Source organism: Lepisosteus oculatus, chromosome 2 (genome assembly GCF_040954835.1).
Source record: "Lepisosteus oculatus isolate fLepOcu1 chromosome 2, fLepOcu1.hap2, whole genome shotgun sequence".
NCBI lineage: Eukaryota > Metazoa > Chordata > Actinopteri > Semionotiformes > Lepisosteidae > Lepisosteus > Lepisosteus oculatus.
In genome coordinates this window covers 26700387-26719408 of record NC_090697.1, presented here as the reverse complement: position 1 = coordinate 26719408, position 19022 = coordinate 26700387, and the positions used below count along the sequence as shown (strand labels likewise).

General features: G+C 41.0%; 1 protein-coding gene across 4 annotated transcripts in view; it reads right to left on the bottom strand.

The window, feature by feature from the left end:
- Positions 1-19022, bottom strand: part of syt14a (synaptotagmin XIVa) — a 106274-nt gene that overhangs the window by 18589 nt on the left and 68663 nt on the right. For all 4 annotated transcript variants that reach the window (XM_015356659.2, XM_015356673.2, XM_015356666.2 and 1 more), the window contains exon 4: positions 9579-9791. In XM_015356659.2, the coding sequence (XP_015212145.1) occupies positions 9579-9791 (213 nt within the window). The remainder of the gene's footprint in view (positions 1-9578; positions 9792-19022) is intronic.

Sequence of the window (19022 nt, the reverse complement as noted above, 5' to 3'; positions counted from 1 at the left end):
TGGACTGAAGCACAAATGTTTGACATGCTGCATAAAGAAAGCAGTGCTGCCTAAGGCAGTGGCTATACAGCACACAGAGAGGAATGAGAACATTTCCTGACCTTTTGAACTCTTCATTTGCAGATTTTAAGTGCTCTCTGTTAAGGATTCATGTTTCCTACTCATTAAACTGAAGGTTATTGAGGCCTGTGCACGCCTACTAACTGTGAAAGGTGTCGCTCTACGTTCTTAGAGAAATACGCCTTATGTTACATTATGAGCTAATAAGCATCTTCCCCTAAATCTGAAGTTCATGGAAGAAATCACACCGTGTGTACAGACAGTTACAACAAGACACCTGGGGTCTGGTACTATTAAAAGCTCCACAGAAACCAACACAGAACAAGCAGGAGGCTGCTTCTAGTCTCTGTTTTGCCACAGAGCTGATGTTGGCACTCAGATATAAAACAGAGAAGACTTCAAAACATCTATGAGACGGAAAATCGAACCTCACTGCACTCCCACTGCAAGCCCTTGACGAGGCATTTGTGAAGACCATGCTGGGATCTGAGAGACTGACAACATGACACAAACACTCTAGGAAAGACGATGGATACTAGAGGTGCACTCTGATCTCCATGCTCCTCAATCTGGAATAGCTTGTAAAGGAGGTGTTAACACTGCATTAGTTACAAAAATAAAGCATCTTCTTTGTTTTAATGATAATCAGGGTGGCAAGGTAGCACAGTGGTTAGCATTGCTGGGACCCTGGGTCCTGGGTGCTGTCTGTATGCAGTCTGTTCACATGGGTTTCCAGAAGGTGCTCCAGTTTCCTCCCACAGTCTAAAGACATACTGGCAGGCTAAATGACTTCTGTAAATTGGCCCTGGTTTGAGTCTGTGCGTGTTTGTGTCTGTGTGTGCCCTGAAAACACAGACTTTAAATCAATGTCATGTTAAAATTGTATAATGCAATAATAAGATCTCGTTTAGAATATAGTAAGGAAGTTTGGTCGCTATGTTATAGAAGATATTGCTGCTTTGGAGTCAGTCCAAAGAAATGCAACCAGATACATTTTGGAGCTTAAGAGAATGTCCTACTCTGATACGGAATTGATACACAGATTCAAAATCCTTGAACTTGAACTTGAACTTGAACTTTATTGCCATATGTAACCGGTACTGGTACAATGGAATTCTTACTTACAGAAAGTCTCCCGATTGTAAAACAAGTGTTAAAAACAAAACAAAGTGCAAACAGTGCATCAAGACAATGTACAAACAAACAATAGACAATGTGCAAGTAAACATGCAGACAGTTTGAATGTAAACAATACAGACATGTAAACAATGACTGGAGACGTACAATAAATAAATTACAATGAGGTAGATGGTGATGGTGTAGGTGTGGTCCGAGGGGGATGGCTAAATGTGTTTACCAGTCTCACTGCTTGTGGATAGAAGCTATTGAAGAATCTAGTGGTAAGTGTCCGTATGCTCTTATATCTCTTGCCTGAGGGCATTGGGGTGAAGAGCTCATGCCCGGGGTGGTGACTGTCCTCTGTGATGGCCGCTCATAGAGCTGTTTAATCTCGGTGAGACTGCAGCTGATGATCTTCTGGGCCATATTGACCATTCTCTGCAGTGCCTTTCTTTCTTTGCCATACCACACGGTGATCCCGTTGGTGAGGACGCTCTCGATAGTGCAGCGGTAGAAGTTCACCAACACATGTATTGGCATCCCCCATCGCTTGAGGCACCTCAAGAAATAAAGGAGCTGCTGAGCCTTCTTCATGATAGAGTCAGTGTTCACAGTACAGGTTAGATCTTTAGAGATGTGAATTCCCAAAAACCTAAAGCTGGTGACTGTTTCTACTTCCGTTCCATCAATACTGAGTGGGCTGTGAGTGTGTGGGCTGTGTCTCCGAAAGTCCACTATTAGCTCTTTCGTTTTCTTTATGTTCAAGTCCAGGTTATTGCTATGACACCACCTAAGCAGCTGTACAACTTCATCCCTGTAAGTGGACTCGTCATCATCACTGATCAGTCCCATTATAGTGTTGTCATCGGCAAACTTAATGATGCGGTTGTTGCTGTGTCTTGCTGTGCAGTCGTGAGTAAATAGGGAGTACAACCTTGGACTCACACAGCAGCCTTGTGGGGTTCCAGTGCTCAGGGTGAGTGGTGTTGATGTTTAATTGCCTATCCGCACCACCTGTGGTCTCTCGATAAGAAAGTCCAGCAGCCAGTTGCAGACAGAGTTGCACAGACCTAATCCCCTGAGCTTTGTCACCAGTTGACTGGGTATGATGGAATTGAATGCTGAACTGTAGTCCACAAACAGCATTCTCACATACGAGTTTTTAGTGTCCAGGTGTTCCAAGGCTGTATGCAGAGCCAGGGAGACAGCATCATCCACTGATCTGTTGTTCTGGTAGGCGAACTGCAGGGGGTCCAGGGACTCTGTGATGGAGGAGTTGATGTGTGACAACACCTCAAGGACCTTGTCAAAGTCAACATGGTGGAATTCCTCAGAATTACAGTGAAACACAAGCCAGAGGATACAAGAGGAAACTACTTGATAAGGAAGTACATCTGAGAACAGAGACTGAGAACAAAACTGAGAACAGAGTCTTTACAGGGTGTCTTTACACAAAGGATGGCGGGAGTATGGAACAAGCAATGTTGTAAAAGCTGACACTCTGGGTTCTTTCAAAAAATGACTGGACAAGCTTCTTGGATCGATTAATTCTGAACTACTAAGTGGATAAAATGGGCAAAATGCCTCACATTTGTAACCAAGGTTTTATCTTTTTCTTATAATGAATCTGTAATATACCGTATTATGAATAGACCTGATTTCCACAAATTGCCAAATCATTCACAAACTCACACACATCACATCAATGGAGGGTAATGAAATTAAGTAAAAATTGAAACATCAACTGCAGCATGATTATTAACCTGAAAAACAAAATAATAGAGCCTGGAAAGGCATGTGCAAGAGTTTATCCATAGCAGTGTGATTAGAAAAATGGAACAGATGGAAGACCGAGGTGCTCTAGAGAGAGAAGGAGCCCAGATTCTCTCAGCATCAGTAAAGAAACAAACTCAATAAGAGAGCGAGCACTGAGCTGGAACAAGAAAACTTTTAATGACTGCAAACAGACAGCTAAAGGAGAAGAAACAAAAGACACGTACAGTATAATGAAATCTAGAGACAAAACAACAGGAATGATTTGTCATGTGGGAACCCCAAAAAACTACACTATGCAGTTTTCTGTTTTCTCCTTCCTGATGTGCCTGAGTTCACTCAACATGCTGCCCGGTCTGTGTCCTACTAGAGAAGCTGGATAAGACATTTGAGTAAAATGCAGGTGCATTGCCTGAGGCACAGGCATCTCAGCCCAGGCATATGGGAAATACACCTGGGGAAATGTGACTAAAATCTGTCGGTACCTTTCAGGGCTTGAGACTGCTGGCCATCCACCACACAGACAGCTCTCTGAGCCCTTGACAGCTGAAACCCAGAGCAGTGACCTGGTCTGGGAATTTTAAACAGGTCCAACAGCACTGATACCCATGTGTTAAAATATAGTAAGTGACTACAAAAAAAAAGAAAAAAAAAACTTGATGACCTTCTTTAAGACATGAATATTCTGGATTTGTGTACCCACTGATGTAGTTTAATAAGCCTCTTTCTTTTTTCGTATTTCAATTTTTTACTTATAACCACCCACTGATGTTCTAGTTCACGCATTTGATATTGCAGTTGTGATCCAATCCTGTTAATAAGGATAAGGTTATAATCCTGGGAATAGAGTACTTTAAAAAAAAGGCACACATATCGAGTTTTACCTTATGTAATGTTTAATTACTAAAACAAACAAGTAACGGAACTAGTCCCTGGGATCAACTTATCAACATTTCTAAAACTCTAATACTCACTTGGGCCTGCACTGCAGTCTGTATTAATATTAAAAGTACACTGGTCTGTAAAAGTCTAACACCTTAGACACAAAATCAAGAGTTACGCTATACCATATGACCATTAACATTTTACTAAAATTAGTGTTCTCTGCTACAACTGTTATAACAACCTTGATTGATTAGAACAAGGCCTAATTATTAATATGGATTAATTATAGCTTAGGGCTTGCCTGTTCCCTAGCCCATAAACAGAGAGTTGGAGTCTTTCCTCTTTCCCTCAGGACTGCTTTAAAGTAAAAGTACATAAGCAAACTGTAAAATATGCAACTGTTGTTTCATATGTACAGTATATAAAGTCAGTTGTAAGCTGCCTTCTGTTTCCTAAATTTTGTTTACGATAATGAAGAGGTTAGAGCAGGGAATTATAAAGGCAAAAAGAAGCTATTAAAAAAGCAATTTCCACTTGGAAAAGTGAAACATAAAGAAGGAAAAGTTTTTGGCTATAGTGCTGCACAGATGAGCCTGCGTTCTTCTAATCCTGTGCAGCCTGCGAGAGACTGGGATCGGATCCCAGCAGGGAGGGAGAGCTGTGTTTGTCATGTTGGTGCCATGACTCAGATTTCTCAGGCTTTTGTTAAAGTACATAAGGCACTAGTAAGAGCACATTTGGAATATTGTGTGCAGTTGTGGTCAGCAAACGGCCTCTTGTTTCTCACTTTTCTAACATTCTTATTTGTGGTTGTTGTTCCTCGGCTAGGAGCTGAGCTGTTTTTGGCTTGTGTACTATAAAGAAAAGTTCTGGTCTTCATTAGACCAGAGGGATCACTGGGCTTTATTACTCTGATATGCTTCCAAGGACATACATGTCTGAAGGTTTGTGTGTAATTTATGGTTACTTCAGATTGGTAGATGAGAAAATGATATGTTAGTTTAAGAAGGAAAAGTCCTTCTTTTATTTGTATCAGATGTCTGAGAAGGGTCTTAATAATGGTGCTTAGTTAATACTTGTTTAATAGATAAAAGCGATGCAGGGTTTAAGCAGTGAACGTGTAGCTAAATGCCTTGGGCTCTTCAAAACACTGTACTGTACGGTATAAATAAAAATTCACTAAAGACACAGGGCTCCATCTAGTGGTCACGTCTAAGAACAACATCTTAAATTTTAAACTCATTGTACAATAGAACATCACAAACATCCCAAATGAGAAACCATTCAGACTATCATTCTCATTTTGTTCTATTGTTGTCTGGTTCCAAGTACAGCACTTGCTGTACTGGGAACACCAGCCCCTCCAACCCCCTCCGACCCATACAGTACATTAAATGAACTTGGGCCGCCCCAGTGAAAATTAAGACTAGTGAATAAATCCTAACGTGCATCTTATTGGGGGGGGGGGGGGGCTGAAATCACAATACACAGTAAGTCTCATACTCATGCAGACACAAGAATACCATGCAGACTCCGCACAGACAGATTTCAGAGCCATGGAGCTGTGAGGTAATGGTACACACTGTTCTTGCTGATAATTTATACTTCTGTTGGATCCTTCATTACTGCATTATTTTTACCTGCGGTACAGTATGCGTATGGTGAATTTATACAGTAGGTAAAAATGTGTGTGCTTTAAACCGTAATAAAGGTTAGGTACAGGTAATGGGGACTCCTCTTCACCACCACCAAAGTGCAACACCCACCTGGATGATGCGACAGCAGCCAGAGTGCAACCAGTACACTCTATAGTACATACTGTAGCACACTTCTTAGTGGGGAGGAGAACAGAGTGATGAAGCCAGTTCAGAGATGGGGATGATTAGGAGGCCATGATCAGGAAAGATCAGGGGATAAATTAAGGCAGGACACTGGGGTAACACCCTTACTTTTTTAGAGAAATGTGATTTCTGGGATTTTTAATGACCATTGAGTGTCAGGACCTCAGTTTAATGTCTCATCCAAAGGATGGCGCCATTTTTACACTGTAGTGTCCCCATCACCATACTGGAGAATTAGTACCCATGCAGACTGCAGGGTGAGCACTGTGAGGTGGTGCAATTGACACCTCTTCCAGCAGCAACCTTAGCTTTCCCAGCAGGTCTCCCATTCGGGTACTGGCCAGGCTCACACCTGTTGTGCTTTAGTGGATTGCCAGGTGGGAGTTGCAGTGTGTTATAGCTATTGATATAAGCTAAACATAAAATATGAAATGAATGAGTAAAAAACTGCTAATAAGGGGGAAAAATAATATCAAAATAGAACGTACACTAGCACACTACAAGGGCCACTTGAGTTTTTATTATGTACAGGGTGTTAGCAAGTTTTAAAAACACAGATGGGAATGATGGAACAAAACTATAACTGCCTCTAGGTGGCAGCATATTACTCTTGACAAGCCCTGCTCTGACTGAGACTCTAGTATTATTAATTTGTTTGACACCTATAACTAAAGCAACTGAGTATTTTACTGATGCAAGTTAAGTGAAGAACCTCTCAAGGTCATCAACGGTGACCCAGCAGGGATTTGAATGCATGACCTACTGGCTATGAACCCGGAGCAGTACAGTTACTACAGTACAAATCCACAGTGCTGACACAAGCACCTCATTGGAAATACAGTTATGACACACAGAGCAGTATGCCTGAGCATGAACAGAGATCTTATATAGTCATCCTACATCTAAGCCTTTCCTGTACCATTTGGCTCATTTGGCTCCTGTACCATTTGGCTCAGATGTAACAAACTGCATATCCTTCACAACATTATGTAAGAAGATTATGTCATCCATAATCCCAATAACTGGGAGTGACTGACAGTTGCCACTGGAAGCTTACAGTATCATTCACTGCTTCTGATGCATGTTTGCAAACCGTCTAGGTCAGGCTGTTTCGAGAAGCAAGGTCCTGTCAGGAATGATGCTATGAGAACAAGGCAGGAAGTCACTTCGGGAGACTGTAACCACATGGCGAAACCTTCATTCTTCTAATTCTGGTCTCCTGTCTGTCTCCCAAGCCCGTCTACACTCTATGGGTGACAAGGCCTTCTCCTGCTACACGCCAAAGCACTGGAATTCTGTCCTTAAGGATATCAGAGAGTCACCATCCATAAGCGCTTTCAAATCTAGATCAAATCCTTCTTCAAAAGAGCTGGTATTTAACTGGTTCTGCGTCTGTCCCTTTGTCCACTCTCTTTAGATGTTCAGGTGAGATAATAAACAGCTCACAGACATAAGCTTGGTGTAGAATTTTTTGTTTATGGAAGACTCTTAGGTGCCTGCAAGGCTGTCAAATTTTACAAACAGTATTTTCAGCATTTCCAGCACAATCACAACTGCAATTTTGCTGACCAACATGTAATTGTATTCAGATTGTAGGATAACTAAGATTGAAGTTATGCTTACCACAGCACACACCATCAACTATGTTAAGCCAATGAAGTAACCCTATCTGTGGATGGTACTTTACTTGAGAGTCAGTCAAAACTGAAGAACTGATATTTGATTCAGGCTTGACATTTGACCCACATGTGAAAATGTTGTCAAACATCTTTGTTCTACCTCAGAAATACTGCCAAACTAAGTCTTAGGTTGTTGTTGTTGTTGATAAGCTGGTCAATGCTTTTGTCTTTTCCCAAATTTAATACTTTAATGCTCTACAAGCTGGGTCATCTAAAGCCACACTGAACAAACTACAGTATGTCCAGAATTTAGCAGCCAGAATCCTGACCACATCTGGTGGAAGTGATGTCGTTACTCCTATCCTGGATTCCTTGCACTGGCTTCCTATCAGGTTTCATGTCGACTTCAAAATCCTAATGCTCAGACATCAGCCTGAGAAATCTGAGTCATGGCACCAACATGACAAGCAAGCCCATACTGCCCCTGCTGGGATCCAATCCCAGTCACTCGCAGGCTGCATAGGATTAGAAGAACGCAGGCTCATCTGTGCAGCACTATTGTCAAAAACTTTTCCTTCTTTATGCTTCACTTTTCTATGTGAAAAAAACTTATTTTTGCCTTTATAACTCCCTACTCTAACCTCTTCATTATCGTATTGTATAGGGTAAACAAAATTCAGGAAACAGAAAGCAGCTTACAACTGACTTTTTTTAAACATATGAAACTACAGTTGCTTATTTTACAGTTTGCTTATGTGAATTTTTGCTTAATTGAAGACTATTATGGATTATCTGGAGCAAAGCCTTGCAATGGATTGGAGTGAAACTGCTACAGTAGACCACCTGAAAAACTGGCTTTCAAACCTGATCCTGGAGAAACACTGTCTCTTGGTTTTTGTTCTAGCCAATTTCTTAATCAAAGGCTAAATGATTTTTAATAGGGGTGTATTTGTAAATTAGCTTCCAGCTCTTATGGGAAATGGGATCTGTGTCAAACCTGTATCCAAGTTTCAGAACTGCCCTCAGTCCGGTGTGTAGCCTGAAATGTAACCAACAAGATACCGGTGTGACTCCCATTGTGGGTGTGTCTGGAGCAGAGTCACTCCCATTGTGTGTGTGTCTGATACAGTGAAACTCCCACTGTGTGTGTACATTGTCACTACCATTATGTGCATGTCTGGTTTACAATGTTACTCCCACTGTGGTGTCTCTGACACAGTGTCACTCCCACTGTGGCTGTGTCTGGTACAGTGTTATCTTCACATATCTATTCACCATGAATTTATCATCTTTTACTATCTTCAAGAGTTCAAGTCAGAAATAATGGCAAGGTTATAGCAGAGACCAAGGTCTGAATGCTCACAGTTTTGGAAACAGTCCTCCATATGCAGGGTATTTTTGACCCACAGGACTGACTAAAAAAATATTTTACTTTCACTGGATAAAACAAAATAAGGGCCAGCAGTGTGACTTTCAGGTGGACTGTATGTGATGTTGCAAAAGCCCATAGGTGCCATAACACAGATAACTTTTAAAGATTAAACAGATTAAAATATTTTAAAAAATAAAGATTAAACAGATATCATGCTTGCACTACATTAAAAAACAAACACATTATGAAAAATATTATTATACTTAAGGTAAGTGCTCAAGGCAGATAGTTGTCAAAAAGTGTACATACTGTATGTCTAATAATAATGTCTTTTATTTATAAAGTTCCTTTCCAAGTCTAAGGACGCTGAACAGTTCTGAACAGCTCACATCAAGTGGCTGGATTAGCAGATCAATCAATCAATAAACAAATATTGCAATTGTCCTTGCACAGCTTATCTTAGAACATTTTCAGACACCATCTAAAGGTATCTATTGTGTGGTTTGAATAAACAAATGATTCAGTAAAGGCTTCCTGTGAGTCATCTGTTAAAATAAAGATAGAAAATTACTTTGTGAAAAGGACTGTAACTAGACATATTAATACTTAACAGTGTGCAGTACTAGCTATTGAGACATGGCACAAAAAATGTATACGATTGCTGTAAAGTCTTCATCATCAATACATCATTACAAATGAACATATTAATGTTTCACCCACGTATATGCAGAGGGTCATTTCTGGATTATGCAACTGCAGGAAAGGATAGCAAGGCCACGTGGAACAGAATGGCATACATTGGATTGTTTTTAAAGAAAGCCAGCTTAACTGAAAATGCAGGTTCTCTCCCTTGAGAGAGCGATACGACAGACAGGGGTGCTCAGGAGAGGGGAGACACCAGGTCCTTACCCTCCTCTGTGGATGCCTCACTGCTGTAGCCATCGTACTCCGCTGACAGCGGGCTGTACTTCTGCCTGGTCTCCCAGACGTAGCCCTTCGGGTGCCGGGCCTCTGCTCCGCGGGCAGCCTGGGAGCGGGACATGGCCTCCTGGTACTTCCCCATCACTTCGTCCTCGCTCTCCGAGGAAGAGCCGCGCAGGTCTCCATCTGGATAGTCCTTGTCTGAGGAGGACGGTGTGCAGAAGGGTGTTAATGGAGACTAGGAGACAGAGGAGGTGGCAAACCTATTAGCTAAATACAGACTGTCCAGCTTAGGCAGAAATAAAAGACCTTCATCTGCCTCCTCTCTATGTCTATTCCAATGATCTGAGTTTTGAAATTTACAGTAGGTGCAGAAAGGCCTAATAAAAACATCATGGGGGTGGCTGCCCCTCTGTGTCTGGCTGCTTAGTCACCCGCTTAATTACCTAAATTACCCTACAAAATGCTTGGAAACCCTGGTAATACAAATTCAAGTGTTTTCAAGTGAAAAGCATAGTCAATATTCTAAAGGAAATGACACAGAAATACATTTAAAACCAAGATTAGGAGGTATTTCTTTACACAATGATTTGTAGGGGTGTGCTGCCCAGGCTTGCTGCTGCCGCCAATATCCTGTTTTCTTTCCAGACACAGCTGGATGAGATCCGGATATCAATTAACTCCCACTGTCACTCTTAAATGGGCTTAGATTGTAACTTTTCTGGTTCTTAATAGTTCCATTTAACATTGTTACAGACACATAATTTCAAGTAAAACATTTTGCAAAATGAACGCATTTCTTTAATGTGAAATAGTTAGAAATAATATTTCTAACTATTTGCCATGAATGCTATGAACATTTGGCAATCATGACTTTCTGATCACGGGTTTCTGAACTATTTACTGGAGGAACAACACACAGCTAATGGTCATAACTACCAGCAGGTGTCTCTCTTATGCATCTGTGTGACCTGGCATGAAGACTGCATATCAACCAGAGGAAGGCAGGGGGGCTGGGAGTGAGCCTGAGATGCTTAATTTCAGTTCTGTTACAGAACATCTTGCACACTAGAGGGGAAACCCCTAGCAGCACAGAGATCAGAGTGAGTATCCTGACCGTTTCACTTAAACACTATTTCTACTGTATATGATAGACAGTAAACGCTGTAAAGTTTACTAATTATCAAGAAATAAAGTGGGACTGTCCTCAGAAATCTAGAGAGAAGAAACAAAAAGTCCATAAATTCCATCGACTCAGCCCTGAGAATCAAACAGCAGGCAGGCCCATGGGAGGAATAAACTGTCAGACTCTAATGACCGAGACAGCGGTTGAAGGTCAGGACGTACAGTAGTATCACTGAGTAGGGAGAGATTATTTCTTCCGTGGTATCTTCAGGGTATATTTCTAAGTGCACCATGCTTGTGTGAAAAGAGCACTGCTCAGACTTGATTTAAATGAGTTTTCCTCCTTTCAGAGGCTGAAGGCTTTAATTGGGATAGAGTGCTCTTAGGATGCTGAATGGTTGCAATTACCTTTTATTTCAATGTGACTTTTGTATGTTGCACCTCAGAATAACAAAGCAAATTAAATAGAAAGACAGGTGGTTTATGTCTTTATGCAGATTAATTGGAAAATGAATTAGCCAGAGAGGACTTCTTATTATTGTAAAAGAAAGTGGTTTGATGAGATCCTACAGTAATGAACCATTTTCAGCTCTCTGACTCCATTCTAGAATTCTAATTTAATTTCATATGCAAATTAATTATTAACCAGTTCTACACTTAGTAATGGGTGTCAGCTTTTCATACCAAAGTTGTGGTGGATGGGTCGAAGCCGTAATCCTGAAGTGTGAGAGTAACTGTGAGGAGTGGTAAGGAACAGCATAAAGGAAATATAAAGGCAGTCACTTGGATGTTTGTAGTTTACCGATTCACATACTTTATTACAACAGTTTTTGAAGCATCTCACATAGAGGCCTGACACAACAGATTGTGGTTTAAGATATTCTACATATAATGGTCAAAGCATTGATTTGTAGGATATGTAAAAACCTAAGAAAAAGTGGATATTAAACCGAGAGCACTTCTTTATAAAAAGAGTTGTCAGGGTCTTGAAAGTCCTATCCCGTCATTTTGTTAAAGCTGATATCCTGGCTTCTGTCATAAAAGGCTGGATAGAAGACACTTCTTTACACAAAGGGTTGTGGGAGCATAGAACACACTTTCAAGGCAGGTTGATGAAGTTGATACCCTTCTTTGTTCCAAAAACACATTGATGAGATCCTTGGATCAATTAGCTGCAAGCAACCAAACCAGCTTCAGTACAGTATATTGAAATATCGTCGTATCAGTTGTACACTTTCTTATGTGTGTGGTTTTAACGGGAAATAAAAGGAGAAATGAGTTGTACATTTTTCTTTAGCAAATTAAAGTTTTTAATAACAAAAAGCAGATTGTTATGTGAAGCCTAATTTTAATGTCTCGAATCTCAATCTCAAGTACATTAAAATGCAATAGAGTTATGCAGAGAGTGGCATTATCAGAGGGAATATTCATGAGGCTTTGTTAAAGCTTTAGGAGCTGCGTGCTCTCGAGCCCTCTGTATCACAGCCTCATTGTTCTTACAAAACTTGACCTGATGATGTTTTAATCTGCCGCGTGGGCAGGGCTTTGCAATTTAATTCTAGTGCTAGAAATTCAACTCTCTGAGCAATTTTTGTTGGCTTCATTGCTTTCATAAATTGGTCTATAAGAAGAACATTAAACCAAGCCTTTTCAGTTTTACCTTACTTTACTTTTACAGTCATTGCGGTCATTTAGGGTCATTTCAGGTCCCATTGCCTATGTACTGTATTATGCCCAGCTGCTTTTACATAGGAGCTTGACAAATATAATTGATTTCATTATTGATGATAAAATTAAAAAATATTTTAAAATCTTGAATCGTGTCTAGCAACGTCCACTGACTTTGAGGAAAAACCCTGCTGTTTATTTTAGTTTCAATCAGGAATGTTAGGATTTATATTCTGCAGTTAATTCTGTCATTCGGCTTATCTAGCCTGTTCGGTAGGTAGTAGTTATTTTATCCAAGGATCTCATCTAGCTGCTTCTTTAAAGAAGCCAGGGTGTCAGCTTCAACATGACTTGATAACTTGTTTCAGACTCCCACAACTCTTTGTGTTAAGAAGTGCCCCCTCTTTTCAGTTTTAAGTGCAGTTCCAAGTAGTTTACACTTCTGTCCGCTGGTTTGTGTTTCACTGTGGTTTATGAAGAAGTCCGTGGGGTTGTCTTTATCTCTGTCTTTGAGGATCTTGAATGCTTGGTTCATGTCCCCTCGTAATCTTCACTGCTCAAGACTAAAACTGTGCACGACTCTTTGACTGTAACCATACATTGTATGGACACCTTCTCCACCTGAATGTTGCAGAGAATCCCCAAATTTGTCATTGAAGAAGAAGAGGGCATTATAAAGGAAGACATAAGGTGGACAAGAAGGTAGAAAGTCTGCAGGCAGAGTGCTCCAAAAGGATTCATGCAGCATGTGGACTAAGCTCCGGCTTGCATGAAACTTTCAGCAGGCAAGAGTAGATTAGCAGCACACAGCAAAGAGGAGAAAGAAGTTAGGTCTCAGCAAGATCACCTCACCTTTACCCAGTTTCTTTTTGCTCTTCTCTTTTTTGGCCCCATCACTTAGCTTCTTTTGTTCTCCTTTGGAAGAGCCTTTCCTGCTCCGAGTCTTGTCTTTGGGGTCCCCTTTGTCGCAGGCAGTGACCTTACCATTCTTCCCTGGTTTGGGGTCTGCAGTGGTCTCTTGCTTCTCTGCTTGCTTTTTATCAGAGATCAGACTCTTTGAGGCTTTCTGCTCATCATGGCCACTTATCTTTCCAGCAGTGGCCGTTGATGTGCTATTGGTTGACTTTTCCTTAGAAAATACAGAAACACTAGACCTCAGTTTTCCTTTGATCTTCTGACCACCGTTGGAAGTCCCACTTTTCTTTCCTTCTTTGTCCTTTTGGCCAGAGCCATCGGAAGGCGGGGAACTGGTTCTTTTGCTGTCGGGTTCCCTCTGGACATTGTTCCCACAAGTTGTCCTTGCCTCCAGAGGGGCGGGAATGTTGTGGTCAGAAATGTTTTTTGATTTCCTGGGCCTACACTCCGTCTGTGGCTCGGTGGCATTCACAATACAACCTTTGTGAGAGGGATCCCTCCTGTCCAGAGGCCGGTGGCTTCTGCCATCGTCAGGCCTGCTTCCTCCTCCTCTCTGAGTGTTTCTGCGTCCCTCCCCTCGGCTGCCATCGGTGGCCTGGGAGAGGTCACTGCCAGTGGATTCGGTGCAGGTCTCTGTGGAGCGGGTGGACCCTGTGCTGTAGTCTGTGGTATAGATCTCCGGATCGCGGGACCGATCCAAAGAGCCCTGACGCTTGAGCTTCTGCCTGCCCACGGCATTCGGCCCCCGGTCCTCACCTCCCTTCCTCGCTGTCGCTTTCTCCTCCTCTTGCGTCTTGCTGGCTTCGACTGGTCCTGCCCTCCCGCCCTTCTTCTTGTCCTCTTCCTCCTCCTCCTCAGCCTGCAGGTTGTGGATGATGGTGGTGACCTGCTCTGCCACCGAGTCACTGACAGTGTAGGTGACGTCCCCTACGGCGCTGGCAAGGTCATCCACCGCGTTGGTAAAAGAGTCCACAATGGAGGAGACCGACGGCAGAGCCAGGCTTTGCTGGAAGCTCTTGAAAAATGCCATGATGTCGTTTGACGATGGTTGCTTTGCATTCCCTTCCCAAGTGCTGTTTCTATGCTTTAGATGTGCCCTTTTTTTACTCTTTACAGTAGTCTGAGTGTTTGATTTTGGATTACTGTTTAACTGCTAAGCCTTCTTCGGGCGTACTGCCAGAGCCTGGGAATTGTTCTCCCCTTCCTAGCTCTGTGCTGCTGGCACACAAACAGGAGAGAAAATGTACAGTTAACAAGGCAGGAAGGCAGCCTTGGATCGTCAATGAGCAAAGGTTGCAGAAAATTGATTCTTACCCAGATTCCAATCTAATAATGCGATAATGTCATTTTTCTCTCTGAGAACCATGGAAGAGACAAGCCTTTCTGCCATGAGAAAAGTACAGATCTTTTCCGGATAAAAATAAAGGTTTCTCATTCATTAAATGACCTTTGGCTATTAAGGCACCCATCCATTTATCACATCCTGAAATAGCTTTTTTTAGAACAAAAGGCCAAAAAATAGATTTTGTTCCTCCACAGTATTTATTTACTGAACTGGAGTCTGTAATTTAAATGTTAAAGATTTGAGACCAAAAACCTGTAATAATTTTAACAGGGAAAATAATATGAAACATTGGACAAACATTTAATAATGGAACTGAATCCTGAAAGAGATAGATTGCACTCTAATTTTGTTGGGAAGGAACAATATCTCGGATAATGAATTAATGTTTCGCCAAAGAAAGTGAAACTTCCGTGGTGACCTAGTATGATTACAGTTAAATTATTCTCTGCCTTACGGTGGATAGAATATTACAAAAGGGAGCAAGTCAGCCGTTATGGAAAATATCAAGGGCATTATTCCAGAAGGAACGTTGCATCACTAATTCTTAACCCTTTCCATAGAATTTTAAGACGTAGGACTCAGTTCTCTCTGTTTATTTAAATTACATCTATCCATCCATTTTTCTACCACTTTATCCAAAATAGGGTTGCTGGGGAGCCAGAGCCTAACCTGGCAAGCAACAGGCACAAGGCAGGATACAACCTGATCAGGACTCCCTGGATTTTTCCGTTACATGCAAAAGATGAATCTGCATATCATCCATTTGGAAGTAAATAAAAGTGAAACATTAATAATTTACATTTTCATTGTCTTTTCAAAGTCCTTCAGGAAGAACCGCACATGAAAAGAGGGAGCAGATGAAAAGTCAGCCTTCTGAATGCTGATGGGCCTTGTATCAGCACAGCAGCCTGAGCAGGTATTCTGGTAAAGGTCAAGGTTTGCCAGGGTCAGGAATCAACTCAAACTGAGAGTAAAAGACATGTTCTAACCGGAAAAAGAAAAGTACTCTTGATTGTGACTGTGGGCCAGTGCCACAAACCACCAATCACACACTGTATGCTTCACTGGTTGCCTTATTGATATCCACTGACTGCCCCCCAAACAAACTGATCAATAAACTGGAACTCAAACCTGGAGACATTGATCGAAGCAAACTAAACCAAACCAACAGCATACGAAGAAGTAGGAGAATGTTACATGACTTTAATAAACAGATGCTTCTTGACTCATTTTTATTTGTTTTGTTTAAAGCCCTTCATCACATTGCAGATGCTGCAGCTAATTCTGCAGGGGTACCTTCAGGACCAGACACACAGTTTTTAAACATTAGCCAACAGCAGGAAGCCAAGGAGGCAAAGAATGGCAGGAACACTCCTTCCAGGCCAGCACTGCTAAACTATCATCTGGTACCAGCTTGTGACAGATGTCATGCTAAGAAACACACATCAAGTGTAAAAAAGCATTAATATAAACGAAGAATGAATGGCAAAAAAGCCCCACAGTGAACAGCTGTTTCCAGCAGACCGTGGATATGCTGATCTCTCCTGGGCTCTGTGGAGTGATCGCAATGCAGCTTTTGTCAATATTAACACTGAGGCGTCACTTTAATTTAAAGTTTCACTATAAACAATAAACAATCTATTAACACATTTTATACTTTTGTTCTTAATAAATATTAACACAAATATTTATTATTATCGTGTTACGATAATGTATATGACATACATATACTGTAGAAGCAGATAAGTAGTAGCATAATTGTCCAAGGGGCTTGAAAAGACTACTAGCACAGGAAATCTAAATACACAATCAATTTTAAATGTTCAGGATCTTTCAATGTGATCAAAGTGCTGATTCTCCTCATCTTCAGTGAAACACCAATCCTCTCACACGGGCACACTAGCATCACATAACTTAGTAAGGTGACACTGAAGAGTCTGAAATTTGTAGTAGTATGTTTTCTGATCAGACCAGATGTAATCAAATTTTTTATATTAATTGGAACCTTGATACACTGAAATTTTGATTAATACTAATATTGATTTTTAATAGATTACTGATACATTTTGCTATCATTATATCACCTTTATATGCCTATGCTTATTTTGTATTGCTTCTCCATAAACTTTAAATGATATGAAAGTTACATGATAACTAATATATTCTCACTGCATCAGATACCCATTCCTGTGAGAAGGCCTAGAAGATGTTAAGCTGACCTTGATTAAAGGCTGCATCAAAACATTTAGATAAGGGCTGGTAGTAACTGACCTCATTAATGTTACGTTACGCCCCAGGAGAACTTAAGCCCTTAATCAACTCCTTTACATTCCAGTGCAGTTTCCAATTAACTAATCAGACACAACTTCTTCCACCTGCCTACTTAAACCAACCTGACACACCACTCTTTGCTAGGTATTGGGTTTTACCTAGCTAGAGCTCCCCTCTTCCCCTCTTCCCCTCTTCCCCTCTTCCCCTCTTCCCCTCTTCCCCTCTTCCCCTCTTCCCCTCTTCCCCTCTTCCCCTCTTCCCCTCTTCCCCTCTTCCCCTCTAAGTTTCTGTGATGAAAATGAGGAAGACTAGAGGAGATGTATTAGAGGATGTTGACTGATGTAATCGGGGAGGGTAGGTGGGATGAAAGTGATAAACAATTACTGATTGGGCTACACAATTTATTAACCAATTAGGGACAGAAAGTTACAGTAGAGGTGGGCAATAGTTAAGCAGCCAACCCCACCTGAAAGTGGAATTAATGTCAGATGTTTGCTCTTATTCTTTGAGACTCCTGTGGTTTGTGGAGCACAATTTGTGCACATTGGGAATAAAGGAAGAAGATTCTTCTTACTACTGTCTCGGGTCTGATTCATCTTTGGGGCTGTCCTCTGATTCTAACAGCATAGCGATACGCTCAAAGTAATGCCAGTTTTCTCAAGTGATTTGAGTGCAGTCTGCTTCTAAAAAAAGCACAGTACTGTTACTTCAGATTAAATAAAAACAAATCTAATTTAATGCTCTGATTCACTTGTAGAAAATAAATTGCTTTTTGTAACACTTCTGTAACAGTCCCAATGAAATGTCCTTTTCGCATTTTTATATTTATATACATATAAACAGTAGCACCATTAAGCTTCTATTTCTTATTTGTCCAAAATATTGTTATATTACACATATGATGACTACGCTATCAAACTGCAGTCAACCAAATCATTAAAATAGTAAACAAACCCATTAGAAGGAAAGAAAATGGTAAAGAAACACTGCTTCTGACTCCGAGATGGTTCTCACTTTTATTAACCCCAAGTAATTTATTAGTAGGGCTTTGGACTCTGGGAGGAAACCAGAACCCCCAGAGGAAACCCACACAGACAACTGGACAAGATACAGAACAAACCCCACACAGACAGCACCAGAGGTCTGGGACTCTTTTAATAGAGACCTTAATAAAGTTAGTGATATATTAAGTTGCTGTATTAAGATCAAAAGACAGCTCTTGATCTTAATACAGCAACGTAATGCCCAAACTTAGGTTAATAGCTGGACCCTGTGTGTGGCTGGACAGGCGGTTGGACGAAAATCCCAAACGAAGCAAAGGTATCCACATCGGTTAACAGGAGAGGAGTCTTGGATGTAAAGAAAAGATCGTTATCAAAAAGGTTGAGAGAGAACTAGAAATCAGGATTGAAGGGTTGAGTAGCTCTAGCTGAGAAAAAGTCTCAGTGGTGAGCGAGGACAGATTGAGGAGAGAGGGCTTAAATAGGAAGGAACGTGGTATCAATTAGTGCACGAGTATGTACGGTGCAGATTGCGCATGGCTATGTGGTGATGCCTGCGTGCTTGTGTACTATTTGTGACAATATTTGCAAATAACACTGTTTTCCCTGCTAGGAGTCAAGGCTGGCTGGGTAAGCTAATTTATTAATAATACTAAAAAACTAAATAGTAATTTGCAACCAGTAACAGAAAATACATGGGTATAAAGTACTGAGTATGGCCACAAGACTTTCCTCTTTTTGATGGGCTCTTGGTTTTTTTTTAAAAACTCTCTGTTTTGCATTTTAAAAATGCAGGTTTATTGCATTTTATCAACAAGTCTCCTTATCAATTTACTAACTTGGCTGTTTCTGGCTTGTCGATGAACCTTGATAGATTGAATAGCCTTTCCCATATTTTGAAACTTTCTAATGGACAAGGTGAGCATGCTTGCTGCTTGATCTTCTGAGCTTATTAATATTTACTATTTTTTTCTTTCTGGATGTAGATTAAAGATCTATTCATCACAAGGAAAGAAATATCCCACAAATATTTTTGTCAGCTTGCGGATGTTAAGTCTGAGAGTCGGCTGACAAGCTCTAACAATCCATCCATTTTCTAACTGCTTT